General features: G+C 44.7%; 1 protein-coding gene across 3 annotated transcripts in view; it reads left to right on the top strand.

Annotated features, from left to right (window-relative positions):
• Positions 1 to 21,867, top strand: part of CFDP1 (craniofacial development protein 1) — a 127,421-nt gene extending 105,554 nt beyond the window's left edge. The window contains exons 6-7 of one of the 3 annotated variants that reach the window (XR_011437395.1): positions 8,322 to 8,813; positions 10,218 to 12,315. Coding sequence is in view for 2 of the 3 variants with exons in the window: in XM_001498771.6 (XP_001498821.2) it covers positions 8,322 to 8,480; positions 21,563 to 21,653 (250 nt within the window). In the remaining variant the exon portion in view is untranslated. Of the gene's footprint in view, positions 1 to 8,321; positions 8,814 to 10,217; positions 12,316 to 21,562 lie in introns of those variants that run through there. The other 2 variants (XM_001498771.6, XM_070263122.1) reach the window with 2 other exon arrangements.
• The last annotated feature ends 1,742 nt before the right edge of the window (positions 21,868 to 23,609 follow it).

Below are 23,609 nucleotides of genomic sequence, written 5' to 3'. Positions count from 1 at the left end.
AATTTGAATATGGACTTTAAATTGGATTACATCATTATATCAATGTTAAATATCTTGGGTATAATCTGTTGTGTTTATGGAGGAGAATGTCCTTAGAAGACACGTGCCAAATTAAACGTGAAGTGGCATAAAGTCTGGAAATTACTTGAAAATGGTTCCACATCTTCCAAAAAAGAAAATTTATGTGTATATATAGAGAGAAAGCAAATGTGGCAAAATGTTAATTGGTCAATCTAAGTGAAGAGTATTCAGATAATAGTTATTTTCTGCTTTCAACTTTTCTGTCAGTTTGACATTTTTCAGACTAGAAAGATAGGGAAAATTTTTCACCAGACCATACTAGAGTTCTTGTGCTGAGTGCCATCTTAGTCCATCCCTCAGAAGCAGAAGTGGAGTACTCATTTGCCTTAAAGCTTACACGCCCAACTGGTAATACAAATCCTTTTGAATCTTCATGCAGCATTTCTCTCTGCGTTATATAGTGAAGCATTACAGATGCCTTATGTGCCCCAAGGAAAAGGACCTATTCTTTCCTAACATTTGTCTAACTTTGACCCTCTCTGAAAGGTCTGGGCTAGGCAGATTAATTTTTTAAGACAACAAACAACAATGAAAAACAAACAATTACCCTTTGTGGCAAGGGACCCGAGCCCACTGAGCTGGCTGGTTTCAGCAGAACAATAGACCAGTAGAGGACTATTCTTCACAAAGAAGAGGGACATTAACTTTTTCTTGGCATATGATGCTAATAAACATACTGCCCAGCAGATCAATTAGCTTGTCCTAGAGAAAAAGTCCATTTGAGTGTCACTTGAGAGCCCCTAACCTCAGTTACTTGTTTCAAAATGAATGCCCTTAATCACAACAGAGACCAGGAGACTGTGCAGTTAGAGGACATCTACTGCTTTGGGGAGAACAGTTTATGTCTTCCTGACGAAGAATGGATAAATGTGTGTCTGATAGGAAGCGCTGTCTGTTTAAGTAGACCAAGTCAGCTGGAATAATTAGCCTTCCCAGCATCAGCTGAGAGGTGAGAGCAGGGCAAACACACCTCTGTGCTTAAAAGTTCTGGAAGAAAGAGTTGGGAAGGGCTTTCTGTAATATATTGTTTCAGAAGAGATTAGAATTCAGGACTTTTGCCATCAGAATAATCAGGTATGTTTTATAGACGTATAAAGATATAGAGCAGCTGAAATGAAATCAGACAAACTTAAGTGCCCTTCGTTCTTGGATTGGCATAAGAGCAATAAAACTGAGTAGCAAATCATTTTGTACTTGTATAAAGACTGTGAAGCTGCTACTATTTGCCAGCTTTTATTTTCACCTTTTGCTAATAGATGCCACCTTTTTTTTTTTTTCTGGCACTGTATCAATGTCAATAATAGATTTAAGAGTAGTGACAATTTTTCAAGCCACAGAATGTTTAAGATCATTTGGAACTTGTCTTACTTCTGGTTTTCCACGTTCCTGAGCCCCATGTCCCATAGGGTACTGTCAGTGCAGTGTTGGGAAGTGGATGGTATTTAAGTCTCTCCGTAATGTGCCACTGGCTTCTGGGCCATTTCCCTGAGTGGTCTGGGCTTGGGCTTTCAGATTACTCAGGGATTTATCCAGGTGGAGAGTGAAATTGGCCCAGGGATTGGGGCTTTGCTTTTCATCCTTGCAGATTTCAGCTAAATCCAAAGAAGATCTGAAAGAGAACAGCAGTTCCAAGCAGACAGCTCTCACTGAGGAATTATCCTCATAAACTTCCTTCCCCTTTCTTAGGGAGTACCATGCCACTTCCAGACCCTTGTATGACTCTGGAAAATAGTTCATGTGAGTTACAACAAAGTCCACTACTGCCTTGTAAACAGATGACAAATACTAAGGAAACTCCATATCTCTGCCAAAGAATCTTTATTCCAAATAATTTGCATTTTAGTGGTTATGTGAGTTATGAGAAGGAAGGCTTAGACTTGAGCCAGGCTGTGTGTGTTGAAGTTCTAAGTAAAGGTCAATAGTGCTTTTGTGCTCATGTTGTTGACCCTATCCTTGCTGGTCCACTTTTGGAGCTACCTTTTCTGGCCTGTCAGTTCATGTATAGTGTTGAATATTTTTGTCATGAGAAAAAATTCATTTAGATAAGCCTATTGTCAAATCACAGGGATTTAGTTTGTTAAACATGGAGTGATCACGTCCCATGGCAAGGCTTTGTGGTACACTGTGGGTGAGTCAAGAATGAGTAAGACATAGGTCCTGTGTACAGTGAGCTCCAGGACAACAGGAAAATAAGAATACACCCCCAAAATTAGCAATGATAGAAACTGGAGCATGGAAGGGACTCAAAGGTTGTCTATCCCCAGCTCTAACATCAGCAAGGTAGAAAAGACAGGCTGGGTGTCAAAAACACTGAGTACTAGTCCCAAATCTCCCACTGTGAATTTTGGCAGGTTTCTTAGCCTTCTTGGATTTTAGTTAACTCATCTCTGAAATAAGGAACTTGCATAAAACAGCCTCTCAGCTGCTCCCTCTTTTATGCCTTCAGAGTATGTGGTTACAATTTGCCTGTAAGATGATCTCTATTAGATTTTCTTCTTGGAGCCAAAGATTATGCCTTTTGTATGTTTATGTGTCCCCAGTTCCAAGCACAATGTCTGGTGTACAGTAATTTCTCAGTAATCTCTGTTGGATGAGTAAAATGAATGAATGACTCTAAATTCATTCTCAAAGTTAAAATTCTGTTCTGTGGGACAGCTGTATGCCTAAGGCCAATTTTGAAGATCATGAGGAAAGATCTTCCCACTTTTCCTTCACAACCAGTTGTTGTGTCCTGTCATCCTTTCTTTTTCCACTTAAGAAGTTGTTTTTGCAGCTCCTTTCCAGTACCGCTTATAAATAAACAGCAAGATCCAGAGCATCATTGATGGTGGCCACATAGAGCTGTGCTTTTGCTACAAGTAAATCTGAGTCCATCCTCATGGGGCTGAAGCAGAGAAAACAAGTTACTATCGTATCTTTCTAACAAAATCAGCAGGATGGACATTATCATTTAGTTGCAAAGAATTTTGTTAAACTTATATTTCTGGGACTAAAGAAAAGCAGAATAAGTTGTAGCAAATTATTGTAAGCTGTGAATTCAGGAAGAAAAAAGACCACTGTAATTTTGCCTTTTTGTCCTAAGCTTTTCCGAGTTTCTGAATCTTTTTGTGCGAGGTCTTGGTTGGTATCTGGTGTTGGGATAGGTCACCGGGCCAGGTGTGGTAGGAAAGGAATTGAAGATAGTTGCTGATTGAGGGATGGCCGGACAGAATAGGAAAGAAAAGCTTGGTTCAAGTCTCTTTCACCAGTATGCCTCCTGCACTCAGCCATGGTCTCTTACAGCATGGAAGCCAGCTGAGTAGAATGAAGGCCGTGTTCCTTGGACAGGATTAGTCTTTACGTGGCTGAAATGTCATTGTTATGTTGAAAACATCTTGGCAACAGTATTCTGGACATATCTGAGTATAGCATTCGGGATATAGTCTGTGAGTGAGCAAGTGCATGGTGCATTTCTTCGAGCTTTGACTTGCAGCAGGTGGATGAGGATTCTCTTGGATGAAGGACTGTGGTCATCTGTGACACAGCTCACCGCGCTTTAGAACCAAGACCAGAAAATCCATGGCTGGGGGAGAGGCGGTCCCTCAAAGCCCACTTCCTGTAGTACCTTGCCTTCATGGTTAAGATCCAGAACAAAGAGAAGTCAGTGGTTCTGTTGATCTGGTGTCTGAAACTGCACTAGTTCCTGCTGACAGCAGAGTGGTCTCCAAGGGAGTTCTGACCTCCCCCTTTCCACAGTTTTCTGGTATACACAGCTGCCAAATGCCTATGGAAAATCAGTGCTGATTTCCCCACTCCTAGCTGGCACAGTCCTTAGAGGGGAGACATACCACTGCGGTGCTCTCTGCAGTGTTCTTTCACGGCAGAGAGAGCCAGCAGCCCCTGCCCAGAAGCTGATTCTTTCTTGCCTGCCTCAGTTCCTGAAAGCCTGATTGATGAACCTTCACAGGAGAGAGAGGGCCAAGGTCATGGTAAATCTGCCTTCCTGAAAGCTGTGATGGAACGACGATGCCAGGATTGTGCTAGGATAAAGCCCCATGTCAAGGTGAGAGAGCGAGTATGAGAGCTGGAAAGCCTGCAGAGACCCCCCCTTGCTGGGTTCCAGGAAGAAAGTGCTAGCCTCCTAGTTATGCTGAGCCTCTGCATGTTCCGGCTGCTGCTGTAAATGTGTCATTCACTTGGATTTAGCCTCAAATAAAAGACAGGTAATTTTGCTTTTGAGACTATCAAACTAGGAAATCATAAACCGTGTTCATGATCCAATGAAGGCACACCTAGAAACTTTCCCCTAAAGGATAACAGCACGGGGACATTTTGCTGATGTTTAATGGTGAATAAGGCAAAGGAGGATTATAGTTATTTTCCTTTTCTGGAACCCACTTCACTGCTATACAGCCAGAAATCATTTTCTCATAGACTTCTCAAAGTGATTCTCAAAAAGATGGTGTAATATGGGAATACCATCGGAAATATAGGCCAAGAGGAAGAGAGAGCGTACAAAGCCTGTGGTGCTGCCCGGATGAAATGGGACACCCTGGGTTGTTGAGAGCTCATTGGCTAATATGAGTGGCAGTTAACTTCCCTTAGAATTCCCCAATTTAAAAGTGTTCTGAACACCTTTTACTCTACGAAGATCTTATTGTCTCCCACTACTTGGTTCTAGGATTCAGGTGACCTTGTTGACTTTATCAAGCTTTCAGCTGTTTGCAGAACTAGATCCACGTGCTATAGCGATTTGGAGACCGAAAACTTGAGAGAGAGATAGAGCATGCACGAGGAAAATCATGTTTCTCCTAAACACTTAGTTAGAGTCCCCTCAAAGCAGAACCTTAGTTGAGGCTTTGAGTGCAAGTAGTTTACTTAGGAAGTCATCCCAGGAAGCAGCAGTGAGTAGGTAGGAAGAGTAAGTCAGGGAAGGAGGAAAAGCTGATCCAAGAGTGTGTTTCCAAGGCCATGAGGGCTCGATGCTACCAGAACTTCTGAGGAGCATTCAGCATACAGGCTTCCCCCACTTTTCGAAAGTTCGCTTTACACCAATTTCACTTTTATGGAAGACCCACGTTAGTACCCACTTTCACTAACGGAAAGAAATCCAAAGAGGATTTTTGCTTTTACGACAATACTGTTCAGCATTTGTTTTGCTTCGAACCATCAGAGACGCAGCACACACTCCAAGCAGCGAGAAAGCATGGCCAAGCTCCTTCCCCAGGATTATACTCAGCATCAAGCCACCGTAGCTTTGAACTGTCTGTGAGCATCTGTGCTTTATCTCAGTTTATTTTGTGCATTCATTAGCGAGATGTGTCCTCAGGTAATTGCTTCTTCTCTTTACACCATTTCACCTTATGAAAGATTTCATAGGAACTTGTGGATAGCAGAGGAAACCTGTAACTCCCAGAATTGCCTCTGTGAGGACAGGCAGCTGGGCCATTTAGCCACCAGCTCCTGTCCCCCATGAGAGTGGCCCTGATGGCATGAACTCCACAACATTTCCAGGCAGTGCTTGTGACATGTAGGCAGGGTCAAAGGAGACCCTGCAGCCAGAAATGGAAAGCCCTGAGGCATGTGCTTTTGCTAGGATGTTGTCCACAGTGACTGAGCTTGCTCAGAACTGACCAGTATGCCGGCAGCTGAAATTAGAGTCCTCAAGCCTCTGCAGTGGAAAGGATCAGTGCTGTGACAGGAAGAGAGCTGGGGTGCAGGAGAGACCCCTCCAGTGGGTATCCAGTCCACAGACTGGGGAAGGTTTGGCAAAGGCTTCCTAGAGGAGGTAGCTTCCAAGCTGAGACAAGACCAGATGAATGGAGGGGAGGCAGGTAGAGGTGAACTGCAGGTTCAGGACTCTGGCTGGAGCATGCATTGCAATGGTAGATGTGGCGAGAGAAGATTAGGAAGAACTTTGCAAGTTAAGGAGTTTAGACTTTATTGTAAGAGAAATAACAGGTCAAGGAAGAGACATTTAAGCAGAAAGAATGATAAGCTTTGTGTTTTAGAAAATTTATTCTGTTGACAGCATGTAAACTAGATGCCAGGATGGAGCAGGTGATTGAGGGTGGAATACAACAGAAGTCAGGGAGCCCAGTGAAGAGGCTGCTGAATCATCCAGGTGAGAGAATGTAATAATGAGAACCAGGGCCGTCGCAGTGAGGCAGGCAAGAAGTGAAAAGATTTGAGACATACTAAGTTTCTTTTTTTTTTAAGATTGGCACCTGAGCTAAGAACTGTTGCCAATCTTCTTTTCTGCTTTTTCTCCCCAAAATCCCGCAGTACGTACTTGGATATTTTTAGTTATGGGTCCTTCTAGTTGTGGCATGTGGGATGCCGTCTCAGCGTGGCCTGACGAGCGGTGCCATGTCCGCACCCAGGATTCGAGCCGGCGGAACCCTGGGCCACCTAAGCAGAACGCGCAAACTTAACCACTCGGCCACGGGGCCGGCCCCACATATTAAGTTTCTATATCTCCACTTATGCTCTGCTGGTAAAATGCAGTCTGCGTGTGTGTGCGCTCGCACACTTGTGTTGATGGAGAGATTGTTGTAGAGATTGAGTTATCTGGTAAAGAATTTTTAGAAAATGTGAATTGAAAGCTCATAAAGAGCTGTTTGGAAAATTCTTAGGCAAATTGGGGAGTAAAATAACTGTCAGAAAATATCTCAAGTAAATGCTCACGTTAGAGATGAGACAACACGGTATATCGCGCTAGGAGTTGGAAAGCCCTTGCTTTGTTCTGGATCTGCATTTTCTATTAGTTTGACCTTTGTTGTATCATTTAACCTCTCTGAACTTTATTTGTCCAACTCAAAATAAGAATGATGATAACCTGCCCAGCCTATTCTGAGTTGATCTTAAGCTAACAGCATGTAATGGGATACGATGACAACAGGGAAGCTGACATTCTCTCAACCAGCATGAATGGAATGAGAGTGCGGAGGGGAATTGTTCAGCCCCAAGAGTCTTGTGTTCAGTGTGGACGCTGGCCTGTCGGCTCACTCCAGGGCAGAGGTAGTGAGCTATCCTTCACTGGCATGGTGCTGTGGGGAGGTAGGATTTCAAAATGCTTACTATGACACTAGATCATCTTGAAGGCTCCTCCAACTCTGAGACTCACTGGTCTTCTTACACAGGCCATAGTGAGAAGAAGATGAGAAAATGATTATGAAAGCACTTGAAGAATTAATATTTTAGGCAAGTGAAAGGTATTATTATCAGTAGGCCTTGTGATGTTAGCTCATAGAGTTTTTAAATGTTTTGACTCTCTTGCATATCCCAGTAAAATGGAAAATAACTTCCAGTTTCCTGCATGCTGGTATATAACTTGTTTTAGTTTCATAAAGAGACCAAAAGCCATGTTCCTTCCGTAGTTCCTTTCCCTAATACCACCTTCTTACTAACTAGCTGTATTCTGTTTTTCTTGTTTTATCTCATACATACGTTGTATCTCATACATTTAACATTGACTAGAAGCATTTGACCTGCCAAGACTTGAACTTGGGCATTTGGGGTTTCTCCCACAGTCCGTGATAGTATCACCAGCAAGTAGGACACAGGCTGTATATTTCCTGCTTACATGGTGAGGAATGTTCACCTCCTGGGAAAAACCAGAACCCTGATGCACAGGAGTTGAAAGAAAACTGATCTTAGAGTCTTTTTAAGATAATCAAGACTTCTTGCTCATCAGTGTTGGGATTTGCTTCTCTTTCTCTTAAATGAGTTCCCTGGGGCTTTAGCGCACAAATGATGATGGTGATTCAGTATGGCTAACATTTATTGCACCTTTACTCTGTGCCAGGTGCTGTCTAAGCACTTTACATATAAGATACAATACAGCCTCGTGGGTAAATATTCACTTTGTGGATTAGGAAACAAGCAGATGTGGTTAAATAATTAGCCTAAAGTCACACACAGCTGGAATATGAACCTAGGCTTGTGATTCTAAGGCTGTTTCTGAATCATGCCGTCCTTCTCCCTCCTCGCAAGCAGAGACATGTCATACAGAGGTCTTCACCATTTTCCTATCCCCGGGTCCTTAGAGCGGTCAGAGATGTTAAGCAGAAAAAGTGCATTCGAATTCTGGTCTACTTACGGTATTCTCCATACTAGATAGGAAATGCCCTGGATACAAACATAGCTGCTGTTAAGATAAATAGCTCTAATCTAGGGAGCCCCATGCCAATCAGAAAAACCAGTAATCAAGAGATTATAGTTTTTACATGCTACATGTTTCATGTTTTTGCTTTCCCTAGGTTAAAAAGATCAAGTGGCATGAGCAGCCTTTTGGGAAAAATTGGAGCCAAGAAGCAGAAGATGAGCACCCTAGAGAAGTCCAAATTGGACTGGGAGAGCTTCAAGGAGGAAGAGGGCATTGGTGAAGAACTAGCCATCCATAATCGAGGGAAGGAAGGGTAAGAAGTAGATTCCATGCCTGAAAATCTTAATAGGGGCCAGCCCGGTGGTATAGTGGTTAGGTTCACACACCCACTTTGGTGGCCCAGGTTTCTCAGGTTCTGATCCCGGATATGGACCTAGCACCACTCGTCAAGCCACACTGTGGCAGCATCCCACATAAAGTAGAGGAATACTGGCAGAGATGTTAGCTCAGGGCCAATCTTCCTCACACACACAAAAATAATGAAAAAGAAAATCTCAAGAACTCTGAAATAGTTTATTGCAAACAGGCCACCCAATTTAAGCAAGCAGGAGCTTTTCATGGTAAAATGAAAAATGTGAATACCTTGGTTTGTCAGTAAAGCTCTGTTCTAATGTGGGGCAGGGGGCTGGCCTCATGGCCAAGTGGTTAAGTTTGCGTGCTCCGCTTCGACAGTCCAGGGTTTTGCTGGTTCAGATCCTGGGCACAGACATGGCACTGCTCATCAAGCCATGCTGTGGCGGCATCACACATGCCACAACTAGAAGGACCCACAACTAAAAGTATACAGCTGTGTACTGGGGGCTTTGAGGAGAGAAGGGAAAAATGAAATCTGTGAAAGAAAAAAAGAATAAATAATATGGGGCGGGTCTTGTTAGTGAGAAAAACACTGAGTGGTAGGAAGGTGGGGCATGTGACCAGCGCTTCTCTCAGGGACAGTCACATCTGCCAAGCTGAATTTGCTGAATTACAGCTCCCGTGAACTGTAAGTCACCTCATCGATTCACATGGTCAGATCTGGCTCACTGTATCAGCCTTGGCTTGATCTGAATTATTTGCCGTCTGAGAAGCCAGACTGGTTGAATGATTCAAAAGCAGAGCCAACAGCGTGCTTAGATATTGTCACGTTATCATGGGATTCTTTTTATCCATGTCTTTATGGCCCAGGGTGGGGCTTTACCCTTGGCTTCAACCTGTGTGACATGCCAGCCCTCAGACGCCATTCAGGCCATCACTTGCACCCCCTTCCTTTTCACTTTGGAATACGAGGAGGATGTGCATGAACTGTGTATTCAGGAATATCAAGAAAGAAATGATATTTGGTGAGTACTTAGGAACCTCAGAAGGAGCTAAGGAACAAAGTTATTACAGAAGTGGGTCCATGGCTCAAGGTCAACACTCTGGCCCCTGACAGTAAAAGGAAGTGTTACAAGGCCCAGCAGACAGCCCTGGGTGCTTATCTCTGCACCACATCAGTAAGGGCTCTCTCTGTAGTACAGGGGGTGTCTCTGAGGCTTAGTTCCTTCACCTGTAAAATTGGGATAATGATACCATCCTCAGGGGGGTTGTGATGATCTCATGAGATAATATAGGTAATATATGTATAATACATATCTGTAAGTACATGAAGCCCTTTGCGGAGTGCATGTTACAGAAGGCCATGCAGGAAGTTGTAGTCATTCAGGTTATTTATAAGCTAAATTATAATAAAGACAAGTGCAGTGTTTATTTGGGGGGTTATATTTCTTTTTTTTTTTTAAAGATTGGCACTTAGGCTAACAACTGTTGCCAGTCTCCCTTTTTTTTTTAAGGATTGGCACCTGGGCTAACAACTTTTGCCAATCTTTTTTTTTTTTTTTTTTCTGCTTTATTTCCCAAAGCCCCTCCGCCCGCCGGTACATAGTTGTATATCTTAGTTGCAGGTCCTTCTAGTTGTGGGATGTGGGACGCCGCCTCAACGTGGCCTGACGAGCAGTGCCATGTCTGTGCCCAGGATCCGAACCCTGGGCTGCTGCAGCGGAGCGCACAAACTTAACCACTTGGCCACGGAGCCGGCCCCGGGGGGGTTATATTTCTGAATTAGGCTTCAAGATTATTTGAATGAACCTGGAAACTGATCAGTATGTTAAAAAAAAAATTTTTTTTAATGCCTTTATGAGCTTATTTAACTAGCAGACTTCTAAGTCAGTCTGTCAAAGATGAAATGCCACAGGACAGAGGTGGAGTGCCAGAGCCTTCTGGGGAAGGCCCAGGATAAAGCACAGGCAGAAGTCAGTGTTATCTAGAGAAGGTCTCTGATATTCACCCCAAACCTCCCCCCTCTTTGACTCAGCTCTAGGAGCTCACAGCTCCCTCCTCTTCTCCACATTTGCCTAGTGATCTAAGGCAGCAGAGGAACTGCCAGTGTGTGCTACACTTTATTGCGTCTCTGAGCACTGATTATATAGGTTGGACAATGTTCGTTCTGCTCGAGTTAATGGAGGTCTTATAAAAATAAGGAGTGATGCTGTTGAAGATAAGGGACAGTTAATAAAATGTACACTGGAAGAGGAAACAAAATTAAAAAGGACATCTGCCCAATGAGGACTTTTTCAGGCAATGGAAAATCATATAATTGGGTTGCGGAACAACTAATAGCATGTACCTTCTAAGTGCTCTGCTTTTCCCTCCTCCTCTGAGACGTTCTCCCTGGCCAGGTGAAACCATGGGTCTGATTGTGTTTTTCCAATGCAGCTCTGATGACTCTGCTCTGCTTTTGGCTGTTCTCACCTGCCCTCTCCAATACCTGCCCCTGCACCTCAACTCCCGTGCCTTCCCTAGTTCCTGCAGGCAGATTGAAGGGCCCAACCCCTAGTCCAGGGAAGGGACTGTAGCTCTGGTTCTTACTTTGGCTAAGCATGAGAATCCTCTGGGGAGTTTTCCAAAGTTCAGGTGACAAAGCCACCCCTGTACAGAGCTTCTGAATCAAGAGTCACAGATATCTGTGTCTTTAAATGCTCCTCAGGTACTTCTGATGCACAGCCAGGGTTGAGAATCACTAGACCGCAGTGTCACAATTCTAGACAACCAGCTGCTGGGTGAGCCTTTCCAGCACATATGTATCTAGACAGCCAATTTCAAAACAGGGGATGTTGAGAAGGCAAGAAGATTTCTGTTAAGAAGGATGCCCAGTGCCACAGTGTTAAGGGAGGGAAGCACAAGAATCAAACCTGTAAGGTCTGTTTGGGCAGAGGCACGTCAGGCCCCCATATTCTCGTACGCAGATGCCAGCGAGAGCAAAGGCATCACCTGCAGTACAATACTCTGAAGGAATATGTGGAGAATCCAAGAAGCATACCCCTGGGACAAAAGTGATCTTCGTTGAAACTAAGAAGGGGGAAAGGTCATACTGATCACATCTCAGAAAAGCTACCTATAAGTAATGACCAGCCTCTGCCATGTCTATTATGAGACCAAGACTTTTTTACAAGCACCGTATTTAAATTGATCTCATATATAAGAATTTAGGTCAAGAATGGTGATTAATATTCCTGTTACGCAGTCCTGATTAAAATAAGATTGGATTGAGTTTAAAAGGTTATATGATGCTTTTTGTGTTTTGATAGTAATTCCAGTTCAGTAAGTGCTATCATGTCTTTCCCCTTCTAAATATTTGATAGAATTCAAAGCTATATTCGTCAGTATGGGATGATTATTGTCCAATTTTTTAAAGATGAATTTGCCGTCTTAAAATATTCACATAAGGAAACAAGGCACCTTGAGAAACAGCAGGTGCAGGCTCAGATCTGCAAAGAATTTAGACAATGAAAATAGCAGATACAGATTTTAAAACAATTATGCCTTACTGTGTTTACAGAAGTAAACAACAAACCTGAAAATATTTTGAGGAAGGGGAAACTATGGCCTGGGAGATTTGAAAAAGATCCAAACAGAATTTCTAGAAATGAAAAATACAATAACCATAATTAAAAACTAAATGGATAGACTTAACAGTACTTAGGCAACTGAAAGAATCCATGAACTGGAAAATAGTCAGAAGCAATTCTCCAGAAGATGGTTCAGAGAGACAAAAAAGACAAAATAATAGAAAAGAAGTTAAGCAGCCTGGAGAACAGAATGGGAAAAGACAAAAAAAAACCTCCTTGTAGATTTTTTAAAACCCAAAGAATCCAAGATAGATGAAATAGAAATCCACACATAGACATGTCAGCATGAAACTGCAGAAACCAAAGACAAAGAGAAAAAATCTTAAGAGCAGCCAGAAAAAAGAAAGGAGGGGCAATTACACTGACAGATGGCCTCTCATCGGCAACAGTGCAAACCGGAAGACACTGGAATGATCTATTCAAAGTGCTGAAATAAACAACTATCTACCTAGACTTCTGCTTTACGTGTGTGTGTACATATAGATGAATGAGTGTGTGTGTGTGTCTGTGTGTATCTCCTTCAAGAATGAGGGCAAATAGGGACATTTTCAGAATAGTAAAAGCTGAGAGGGCCAGCCTCATGGCCTAGTGGTTAAGTTCGGCACACTCCGCCTTGGCAGCCCAGGTTCAGTTCCTGGGCGGGGACTTACACCACTCAGTGGCAGCCATGCTGTGGCAGCAACCCATATAGAAAATAGAGGAAGATTGGCACAGATGGTCACTCAGGGCCAATCTTTCTCAGCAAAAAAAAAAAAAAAAAAAAATGCTGAGAGAGTTGCCCCCAGCAGGTCTTCACCTAAAGGATGAAAGATATACTCTAGCAAAAGAAAAGTGATTCCAGATGGAAGGTCTAAGAATCACTGAAGAGCAAAGAGGCATATATGTGGTAAACTTAAATGAGCTTTGACTATATAAAACAATATATTAATGTCTTGTAAGTTGTTAAAGCAAGATAGTATTAAAATAGCTGGCAACAAATACGTAAAAGTTGGGCAGCGGGGATAAATGGAGTTTAGTTTTCCAAAGATCTTGTATTGTCTAGAAGGACGGGGAAGGTGTCAACTAAGGGTGCATATTGAAATTTCTAGAGTAGAAACAGAGTATTTAATTTCCAAAGTAATGGAAGGAGACAATAGAATGATGTGTTTTTTTTTAACTAAGCAAAAGAAGACACAAAAGGAGAATTAAAGAAACCAGCCAGGACAAATAATAAGTGCAAAATAAGGTGATAGAGTTTATTTGGTTGGTTGTTTTTTGTTTTTTTAAGATTGGCAACAGATGTTAGCTCAGATGCCAATCTTCTTTTTTTTTTTCCTTCTTCTTCTCCTCAAATCCCCCCGGCACACAGTTGTATATTCTAGCTGTGAGTGCCTCTGGTTGTGCCATGTCTGTGCCCAGGATCCGAACCGGTGAAACCCTAGGCCACTGAAGTGGGGCACCCAAACTTAACCACGCCGCCACGGGGCCGGCCCCATGCGGTAGGCTTAAAACTAAATTTATCAGAACTTCCATTAAATAGCAATAAACTAAATGCTCCAGTTGAAAGACAAGAGATTGGCACGTTGAATTAAAAAATAAAAAACAATTATTTGCTGTTTAAAAGAGACTTAGCTAAAACAATGGGATGCAGAAATGCTGAAAATAAAAAGATGGGAGAAAAGATAAACCATGCAAACACTAACCAAAATAAAGCTGATGTAGCCATATTAATTAGACAAAATAAACTTTAAGGCAAAAACATTACTGGAAATAAAGAGAGCGGTCTTCTCATAATGATAAAAAACATTCACTTTCTTTGGGAGATAGAACAATTCAGATTCGAATGTACGGTTTGGCGTTAGCTACTGAAGCTCAGTGTAGTCATTCCCTGTGACTCAGCAGTTCTACTCCTAGCTATATGCCCAACAGAAGTTCAGTTATATGTTCCCCCAAAAGACGTGTGAGAATTTAAATAATGGTGCTTTTCATAATATCCCAAAACTCGAAACAACTCAAATGTCTATCAATAGTATAAGAGACAAACTGGGGTATGTTCACACACTGGGATGCTCTTTAGCAATGGGAATGATTGTGGATAAATTTCAATAACATAGTAGCAAAGAGAAGTTCACCCAGTATGATTCCATTTATATGAAGGTCAAAAATAGGCAAAACCAATGTGTCCATTAGGTCATTTTGTGAAAGGAGCAAGTCACAAAAGAATACACAGTATAAGTCTGTTTACATCAAGTTCAAAATCAGGCACAACTAGACTGCAATGCCAAGGAAACAGAAACTTGAAAGGGAAGCAGGGAAATGTGGGCGAGTTAAACACACTTGGCTGGGTGCGTGTTGGGGTAAGAGGTATGCAGAGGCCTCCTCAAGACTGCCAGCATTCTGCTTCTCGACCTGGTGATAGCCACATGAGCGCTTGCTTCATAATGATTCATTGCCTTGCCCGTTTTAAACACTTTGCTCTGTGTGTGCGTGTTTGTGCATCCGTGTGTGTGTGTGCGTTATATTTTACAGTAAACTGAATTCATATCCTGGCTCTACGACAAACCTGCCATGTGCTTTAGCCCCAGTTTCATCATCTATAAAGCAGAAATTCTTCAGTATACCTCTCAGGTTTACTGTGGGAATTAAGTAAGTAGGGGAAATGTCTAGCATGTTTATAAGTAGGAATCTCCTCCCTCTTCCCCCAGGTCCTTTGCTTGCTCTTCTTTCTTCTGTCTGCCATTACTGACCCTGCCAAGTCTAGAGTTTTACTGGAAAGCTAGGTGCTTTTATTCCTTTAAATCTCTTCCTGGTGTATTTCTGCCAACCCTTCAGGAATACTTTCCCAAGCAGGTACAGCTTGGGAGCATCTCCTTCCAGTCTCCCCGGCTGGTCTCTTCTTTCTCTGGGCTTTTAAACTGGGGAAGTCCCAGGGCTGTCTCTCCTCACATTCCATGCTAAGATACCATTTTCTTTTCTTTTCTTTCTTTTTTTTTTTTTTTTTGAGGAAGATTAGCCCTGATCTAATATCTGCTGCCAATCCTCCTCTTTTTGCTGAGGAAGACTGGCCCTGAGCTAACATCTGTGCCCATCTTCCTCTACTTTATATGTGGGACGCCTACCATAGCATGGCTTGCCAAACAGTTTGTGCCATGTCTGCACCCGGGATCCAAACTGGCAAACCCTGGGCTGCCAAAGTGGAACGTCTGCACTTAACCACTGCGCCACCAGGCCGGCCCCTAAGATACCATTTTCTGCTGATGACTCCCAAAAAAGCTGTCCCCTGCCTGACTGTTCCACTGAGCTCCAGACTCCCATACAATCTGTTTAGTTGACATCTCCATTTATATGTCCGACACACATCAAACTTAACATCCAAAACCAAATGCTCACTTTCTTTGCATAAATGGACTCCTTCCTTCCTCAGACTTCTCAGAAAATGGCACCATCATAATCCACCCAACTGTTAAAAGAAAAACCTAGGAGTCATCCTTGATTTCCACTCTTTCCGCTCATGTCCTGAAAGTCCAATAGACAATTCTGTAGTATAACATTCAGTCTGTCCATCTTGGTGTCTGCCCCACTGCCACCACTCCGGTACATGCCGCAGACATCTGCTTTGCTCCCTGCTTCAATATCTCTACCGTTTTCTCCATTCTCCACATAGCAGTGAAAATAAGTTTTTAAAAATACACATCATTTTCCCTCTCTTCCCTGCCGAAAGCCCTCCAGTTGCACTTACAATCCACGTTCAGCTCCTTACCCTGGCATTCCAGGTCCTGCCCGCGCTGTGCCCTGCCCACCTCTTTTCCTCTTCTCCCCGCACAAGGCAACCTGGCCTCTAGTGCTCCTCGGGATCCTCCTCCGCGATAGGCTCTTATTTGTCACTCAGGGCTCAGCTTGTTGCCACTCTCTGGGATGGCCCCCGCCCTCCCCCAGGAACCCTCAATCCCACTACCCTGTTTGATTGTCTCCCTCACACTTAGTATCAACTGACGGGTGTTGTAGTGTCTTATTTGATGTTTAGTAAGCCCCCAGGGGCAGGGTCTGGTTCACACTGCATCACCAGCATCTGAAGAACACCTGCCCCTGGAGCACTGTCCAAGTGCCCATCCCAGTACTGATCAGATGACCATGGTTTTGCTTGGGGCCCTAGTAGGATTAGAATCAACCACCTAGAAAAGAAGGGTGCAATACATCAGAATGATGTCTCCACCATGCATCATTTTCAGTCAATGAAGTTGGTTTAAATGCCTGTTCCTGGGACTAGCCCCGTGGTCAAGTGGTTAAGTCCACTTACTCCACTTTGGTGGCCCAAGGTTCACCAGTTCGGATCCTGGGCATGGACCTACACACTGCTCATCAAGCCATGCTGTGGCAGCATCCCACATAGAAGAACTAGAATGACTTACAACTAGGATATACAACTATGTACTGGGGCTTTGGGGAGAAAAAACAAAGAAGATTGCCAACAGATGTTAGCTCTGGGCCAATCTTCCTCACCAAAAACAAAAAAGAAAGCATACGCAAAATGCCTGTAACAAAGACAGTTGTCTGCACAGCAAAGAATCGCTGCTCGTTCTCTGAGTCCCAGACTCCCAGGGCCCAGGCCAGCATGGTCCAGCTTTTCAGGGTTGGTGTCAGCAGTCTGCACTCAGGCATTTAGCGTTGCTTCCCTCCAGCCCAATCACACAGGTTCCCCGGCAGTGTTCACCATCAGCAGTGTGTCTCTCCAGCACTGCTGAGGCAGAGATCAGCAGGCTTAGGGGGAAAGGGTCAATGTACAGAAAATGAGAGAAATACGGGCTTGGTCTTTGCTGCTGCTGGCAGTCAAATTGAAGGTCATGGAGCAGGGTGATTGGAAGCCAGGTGTGTTTGTAATTTGGCGGGGCATGAAGGAGAGACCAGAGAAAATAATTTTTTCTCCAAGGAATCTATCTCCGTGACCAAGTCACTCTTTCAGAACCAGCACAACCTTGAGGTGAAATGGGAGGAAAGCAGTGGAGAAGAAACTTAATTAAAATCACCACACTTTCACTCTAGCCTTTGGGAGGTTTGCGAGTGACATCCTCTTCCACGAGGGTGGGGTGCCATGGGCTTGTGCAATACTGGGGAGATTGCTTCTTTCAGTTGCATTTCTCAGGGCAAAAAAGTACGTATCTGGGACCGGCCCGGTGGCACAGCAGTTAAGTGCGCAGGTTCCGCTTCTCGGCAGCCCGAGGTTCGCCGGTTCGGATCCCAGATGCGGGCATGGCACCACTGGGCACGCCACGCTGTGGTAGGCGTCCCACATACAAAGTAGAGGAAGATGGGCACGGATGTTAGCTCAAGGCCAGTCTTCCTCAGCAAAAAGAGGAGGATTGGCAGTAGTTAGCTCAGGGCTAATCTTCCTCAAAAAAAAAAAGTACATATGACGTCCATCACAGAGCTTTGCTCTAGTCTCCAAGTGCCTGCATTGCCCATTGCTTTCTGGTGCTGGGAATTGAAGTTTACCCGCTTTCCTTCTCATGTCTGTGCTGCGCTGAATGCTTGCTTGGGGAACTGAACGTTGGCTCTGCGTGGAGCAAACTAACAGCCCTAAAACGTCCTCTTCATGTCCCTGCTTCAGATTTCCCTGCCACTCCCTGTGCTTTCTTTTCCTGGCCAGTGGGCAGGAGGCCTCTCCTGGGCAGATGACCATATAACAGAGCTCTTGCAGGTCAGCACTCCCCTGGGCCCTCCTACTTTCAAAGACCTCTGACTTCTTGGGAGGAGAGATAGCCATTCTTTCATTTGCAGCATGGGTTCCCAGAAGTAGGTACTGATGTAGCCCCTAGAAGCATTTTCTACCCTTGTTGTCTTCCATTTTTCCCTCTCTCCCCATTGGCCTGGATCTCAAGAAAGTTGGTAGCAGAAAAGTAAAATTTGCATTGAAAGATCAAAAAGATGTCAGAGCCAGTTGTGTCTAACCTGGTTCTGAAAGGAAAAGCTAGAAAATCCCTTAGGATTTGATGCTGTTAGCATATTTTATTAAACAAGAGAAGAGCTGCTGCCTCTTAAATGGGCCACGTAAGGCAATAGTAGGGGAAAGGGATGACACCCTCAACCCTAAGCCCGGCTTCCCAGGGGACTGGGCTGCATCAAGCTGGGTCACCTGGAGTGCTGGGCCCAGGCCAGAAAAGCATCACTGCACTTGTCAGCTGGCGGTTCTGTGCTGGGACTGTAACCCACTTACCGCGCCTGAGAACTTCCTGAGGCTCGGTTTAAATAGGCCATCCACTTGGGCCACTTTGGAGGAGGTGGCCTTCCCCACGAGCCCTTCCTCTTTCTGGAGCATTTGGTCTCTTGGTCCCTGCTCCAGCTGTCCCAAGTTCTGAGGCTTTGCAGTGATATAGTCAAGTTAGAAATGGGAAGCAAGAACCCCGCGATGCTCACAGCTATTTTTGGTTTTACTGTTTACAAAGCACTTCTCACAGTTTCATTGTATTGTCAGAGATATTGTAATTTTTATTCCTGTTTTACAGAGAAGAAAAATAAGGCACAGAAAATTAAGTATCTTGCCCAAAGTCACACAAATAGTAAACGTCAGAGCCACTCTCATCCTCAACACCTTCTCTATCTCTGGGTGGTAGGGGAGTCCACGTCCAATAGAAGTTTTGTTCCTGCTCAGTTCTTGGCAGTAAACCAAAGCCATCACAAGCATCCTATCAGCAGCTGCAGCTGGCTGTGAATAGGGGCATGAAGTCGCCAAACCTGCCTTGATGGCTTTTGTCCGGGTTGCCCTTGGGAATTCAGTTGCATTCTGCACATGTGCCCCTCTTTGCTGCCTGAGGCCTTCTCTAAACCTGAACTCTGCCTGCTGAGCACCCAGCCTGGCTTCACTCTTGATAGTCCCAAGGTCAGCTGGACCCAGAACAGCTTCCAGGAACCTGCAAGACCATTCTTCATGCTCACTGAGCATCCTAATTTAAGTATGACTTCCTCCTCTTTAAAGGAAAGTCAAGAAGAAAGACCACAAGTGCTCAAAGCTGCATACTTCTCTTCCTTCCCCTGGCCCGCTCTCTCAGATAGGTAGTATCTGGTAGTGGCTCTCTTGAAACATGCCTGAAATTCTTCTCGAGCCACAGTTCACCCCTTTTTTTCTGCTGGAGCTTCAAGGGGCAGGTAAAGCACACTGCTGTCAAAACATTGATCCCCATCACAGTCTTCAGCCAGGACCAGTTGACTGGGGTGGGGAGGGATGATGGTTGGAGTGTAACGAAGCCCATCAATCAATTTGGGTTAACAGCCCCCTCTGGAAAATCATGGGTCCCTCAGTGTTAGGTGGAATGCGAGTTTGTTCTGTGGTGTGTCTATTTCCCCACCAGTCTCCTGTTTTCTCTCTTTATCAGAAGGGGTCCATGGTGTCTGTGGCTTCCTGTCGGCCAGGGAATCTGAAATTCAAATGTAACTGGGCATCCTCCATTTCACTTGCTAAATCTGACAACCTGACCCTGAGGGCTTATATCAGGCGAGCAGGCTCTGCTCTTGTGTTCCCAGCCATTCTGGCCTCTTGGTAGTTTTGACACAGCAGCTTAATCTCTGATCCCAGACCAGGTAGTGGTTGTTAGTCACTGAGAACACTCATCAAGAGAGCTGAGGGGCCGGTTCCGTGGCCGAGTGGTTAAGTTCGCGCACTCCGCTGTGGCGGCCCAGGGTTCGGATCCTGGGCGCGAACGTGGCACCGCTTGTCAGGCCACGTTGAGGCAGCATCCCACATCCCACAACTAGAAGGACATGCAACTAAGATATACAACCATGTACAGGGGGGGTTTGGGGAGATAAAGCAGAAAAAAAAAAAACAGATTGGCAACCGTTGTTAGCCCAGGTGCCAATCTTTAAAAAAAAAGAGCTGACTGCTCCTCTTGGGTCATTGTCCTCAGGACCCTGGCAGAAGCTGGCTTCCCAAAATGATGGTGACAACATTAGCTGCCATTTTGTTGCACACCTGCCCTGTGCTAGGCATTATATATACACTATTTCATTTAGTCCTCACAACAGCCCTTCAAAAAAGGGATGATTATCCTTTTTTTTCTTTCTGGCAGATTAGGAAACAGAGTTGGCAGGTTACATGGCTTACCCAGAGTCACACAGCCAGCAAGTGACAGAGTCAAGATTCGAACTCAGAGTCGCCACCCCCTCTGTAGTAAGGCATAGGGTTAGTGGCTGCAGGCTTGGCTGGAAAGCAGAGAGGCTGGACTGCATTTCACAGAGTGCTCCGGGAGGGAAAGCGAAGCCCTGAGCTCAGCAAAGCAGCACAGGTTCCTGAACCTGGGAATGTTCTCACCATAAACGTAATGACCTTGTAATGACAGGTGCACATTTTCCACAGTGCAACAAAAGGAAAATTAGTGCAGAGATTCAATTAAGTCTCCCATTTTCAATGGCAATTTTGCTCTCTCAATAGATTAATGAGCAACAGAGATCCCCTCCCCCCAGGCAAATCTCGGCACACTTTATGGCAAGAAGGTGCATTAAAATGCAGCTGTGTCTCATTAAGCCGCCAGTCTGCCCGTTTCAGCCCTGTGCTGCCTTCCCATCCTGCCTGGGAGGACCAAGGGAAGCCTGGACCTGGCCCCAGGTTTGGGAGCCAGAGCACTGACCTTTGATGTGGACTGTAGGCAGCAGACGCTTAATCCCACCCCTTAGAGGAATTGAGGGAAAGGCCTCTTCTGTCAAGCTCACAGAAGCGACCTGGAGGAGCCAAGAAGAGGAGAGAAAGGTGGGGGGAAAGGTAGTAGCTGAAGGCAGTTAAATCGCTTTTGAAGCGAGCTCTTTATGTAGCTCAGCTCTCTGCCCCTTCACTGCAGTCCAAGAGGGTGGTTTTTACTACCCTGTTTCTTCCATTTTCAGATGCATTTATTTTTTTAACATTTTGATATATACATGCAGCATGCATAGCTTTCTCTCCCCTACAAACTCAGCACACTACTAAGGCCAGGAAATATGGCATCACTGTTTTGCTGTTGAGAAAAATTGAGGCTCAGGGCTATTCAGTCCTTGACCAGCGTGGCCCAGCTAATGAGTAACGGCTCCAAACCTGGGCTTGACTAAGCCTGCATTCTTTCCTTAAGACCTTGTTACAAAATTGGAACATTCTCCTGCCACCAAGGCTCTGATGTGCTTTCCCTTTGATAAGTTGTTGCTTTCTCCTTTTCATTTTCTTTTCTTATACATCTGAACCAGAAACATCCTTGTTTAGATCCAACATGAGTGGTTTGGATGTTACTGAAAGAGTCGTGGGTGGTCAGTCTGGGCACCAACTGTTGTCATCTGTTTGCATTTGCTGTAACCCCATGATCGCGCTGGCCAAGTGGCCCCATTCACACCAGAGGGAGAGGGTGCGCTGGGACAGTGCAGAGGAGGCATTTCTCTGGCTGGATTCTGCTGACAAACATCTTTTTTCGTTTTCTTCTAGGTACATTGAACGGAAAGCTTTTCTAGACCGAGTGGATCACAGGCAGTTTGAAATTGAGCGGGATCTCAGGCTGAGCAAAATGAAACCCTAATGTTATGGGGGAAAATCAGTAGCAGCTTAATCCGGTTTACAATGTGAGCTTTTTGTGCATCTGTGAAATGTTTCCGGTATTTCTCACTGACTGTTTCCCAGCAAGGTCTTTTTTTGTACTTTGAATCTGTGTCTTTGTATCTTGATCTCACGTGGTTTCATTCATTTTACTTTTAAAAGTTTGTCCTTTAAAATAAATAAATAAGTAAGTACAAGTTGGTCTTTTGAGAGGCTGGCGAAGATGATGGCACACTCACCTTCCCTTATTTTGCTGCGAAGTCCTCCAGGGCAAGGCAGTATGCCCCAGACCTGTCTGAGCTGGCCTAGGGGAGGAGGGCTGCCCGGCCTGGGTGTGCATTTCTGGCGCCGTGGGGCTCTCTCTGAGTCAGCCTTGCTGTGGAGACCGAGGGAAGGAGGCTCACCAGCGCTGCGGAACCCCAGGTCCTGGGCAGTTTTGTTCTCAGTTCCGCTCGTGCTTCTCTTCTGATCTCCTTCTCCATCCTGAATGGGATTCCTATTTACTGGTATAGAGTAAAGCTGAAAATAAGGATATATTATTGCTGAATTAGAGATTTTTTTCCCTTCAGTCTTTTTCCTCTTCCTAAAGTCAACTTCAGATGTGCTCTCACCTCAATAATTCTTTAGTTTTTGGTTTGTCAAAAGAGACTGTGAAGGGCTCTTTCTTTTTTATACTCCGTAGGAAAATTTAAATTCCAAACTTCATAGTAATAGAGCTGTAAACCCCACAACCTGCTCCGTGTATGTGTGTGCGTGTGTGTGTCCTGAGTCACATGGACAGGTTTGAGGGAAGGTAGGGTTGTGAGTGTGCTCACGTGTGTGTGTGTCCTAAGTAACATGGATAGTTTGAGAGGAAGGTTAAGGTTCCAAAGACTGGGATCCAGTTCCTGCCTGGACGTCTATCAGCTATGTGACCTTGACCACAGCTCAGCTTTCTGAGCCTCCATTCTCTGGTCTGTAAAGGCATGAGGAACACCAGTACCTCGTAAGGGTTGAGATGAGCTAATGACACACCTGAGGGCTATAAGCACAGGCCTCCCCATCCAGTCCTTTAATATTCGACCCTACATGGTTATGGGGTTACGAACTTTATTGCTCGGGAGGGTAGTCTACAACCTACATTCGAACACATTGTCCACATCCATGATGATAAAGGATTCTAGAACTGGTACTAGTGCATTCAGGCCAGCGTCAGAACAGGCCTCAGTTCTGGGCCTACACGGGGACACAGGAATAACAGGAAAGTCCTTTAACCTAAGACTATCCAGCATTTTGATTAGGGCGGGACATCCAGACCTACAGGAGCCACCAGCTGAGACCGAGATGCAAGTCGTGCCATGTGTATCCTCAGGTGTGTCGTCCCTTGTTGACTGCCTTGTGGATGGCTGCCTCGTGGGATGCTGGGGTTCTTCACACAGGTGGGTTAGCTAGTCTCGCTTTGCTCCGAAGGCATAGAGAGAGGAGTCAAGTATGTCAGTGATGGTCACAGCAGGGCCTTGGCCCTGCCTGTTTTACTCATGATCCAGGCTTCTCCCTCTGTACTCTGTATTAGGTTAATGCTACAGCTCTGCAGAAAGGTCGGCTCCTTTCTTCGCCCTCTTGGTTTGGTGAGTCTTTTCCTGACAGGTTTGCTGCACGCATCTGATCTCCACTAGATGACTTTTTACGCGTTCGTGAGTCTTTTGAAAAGCTCCTCTAGCCCAGCCCCTTCTTCTGACAGAATCTGGCAACTTCTCAAGAATTCATAGCTGTTTGCACCATTCTTGTTACAGATGCCCTTCCTCCCAGCTTTGTAGATCCTTACTTTAGTGTTCCCAGACTTTCACATTTAAAATTATTTCCTTTGCCTTGACTTCACCTGCCTCCCTCTCGATCTACATGTAACCTCCTTAAAAGCCACTCATATTGAACTAAGTTCACCTTAACTGATGAAGCAGCT

Source organism: Equus caballus, chromosome 3 (assembly GCF_041296265.1).
Source record: "Equus caballus isolate H_3958 breed thoroughbred chromosome 3, TB-T2T, whole genome shotgun sequence".
Lineage (NCBI taxonomy): Eukaryota > Metazoa > Chordata > Mammalia > Perissodactyla > Equidae > Equus > Equus caballus.
The sequence above is the reverse complement of the archived record's forward strand: the minus strand, read 5'-3'. Positions and strand labels throughout refer to the sequence as shown.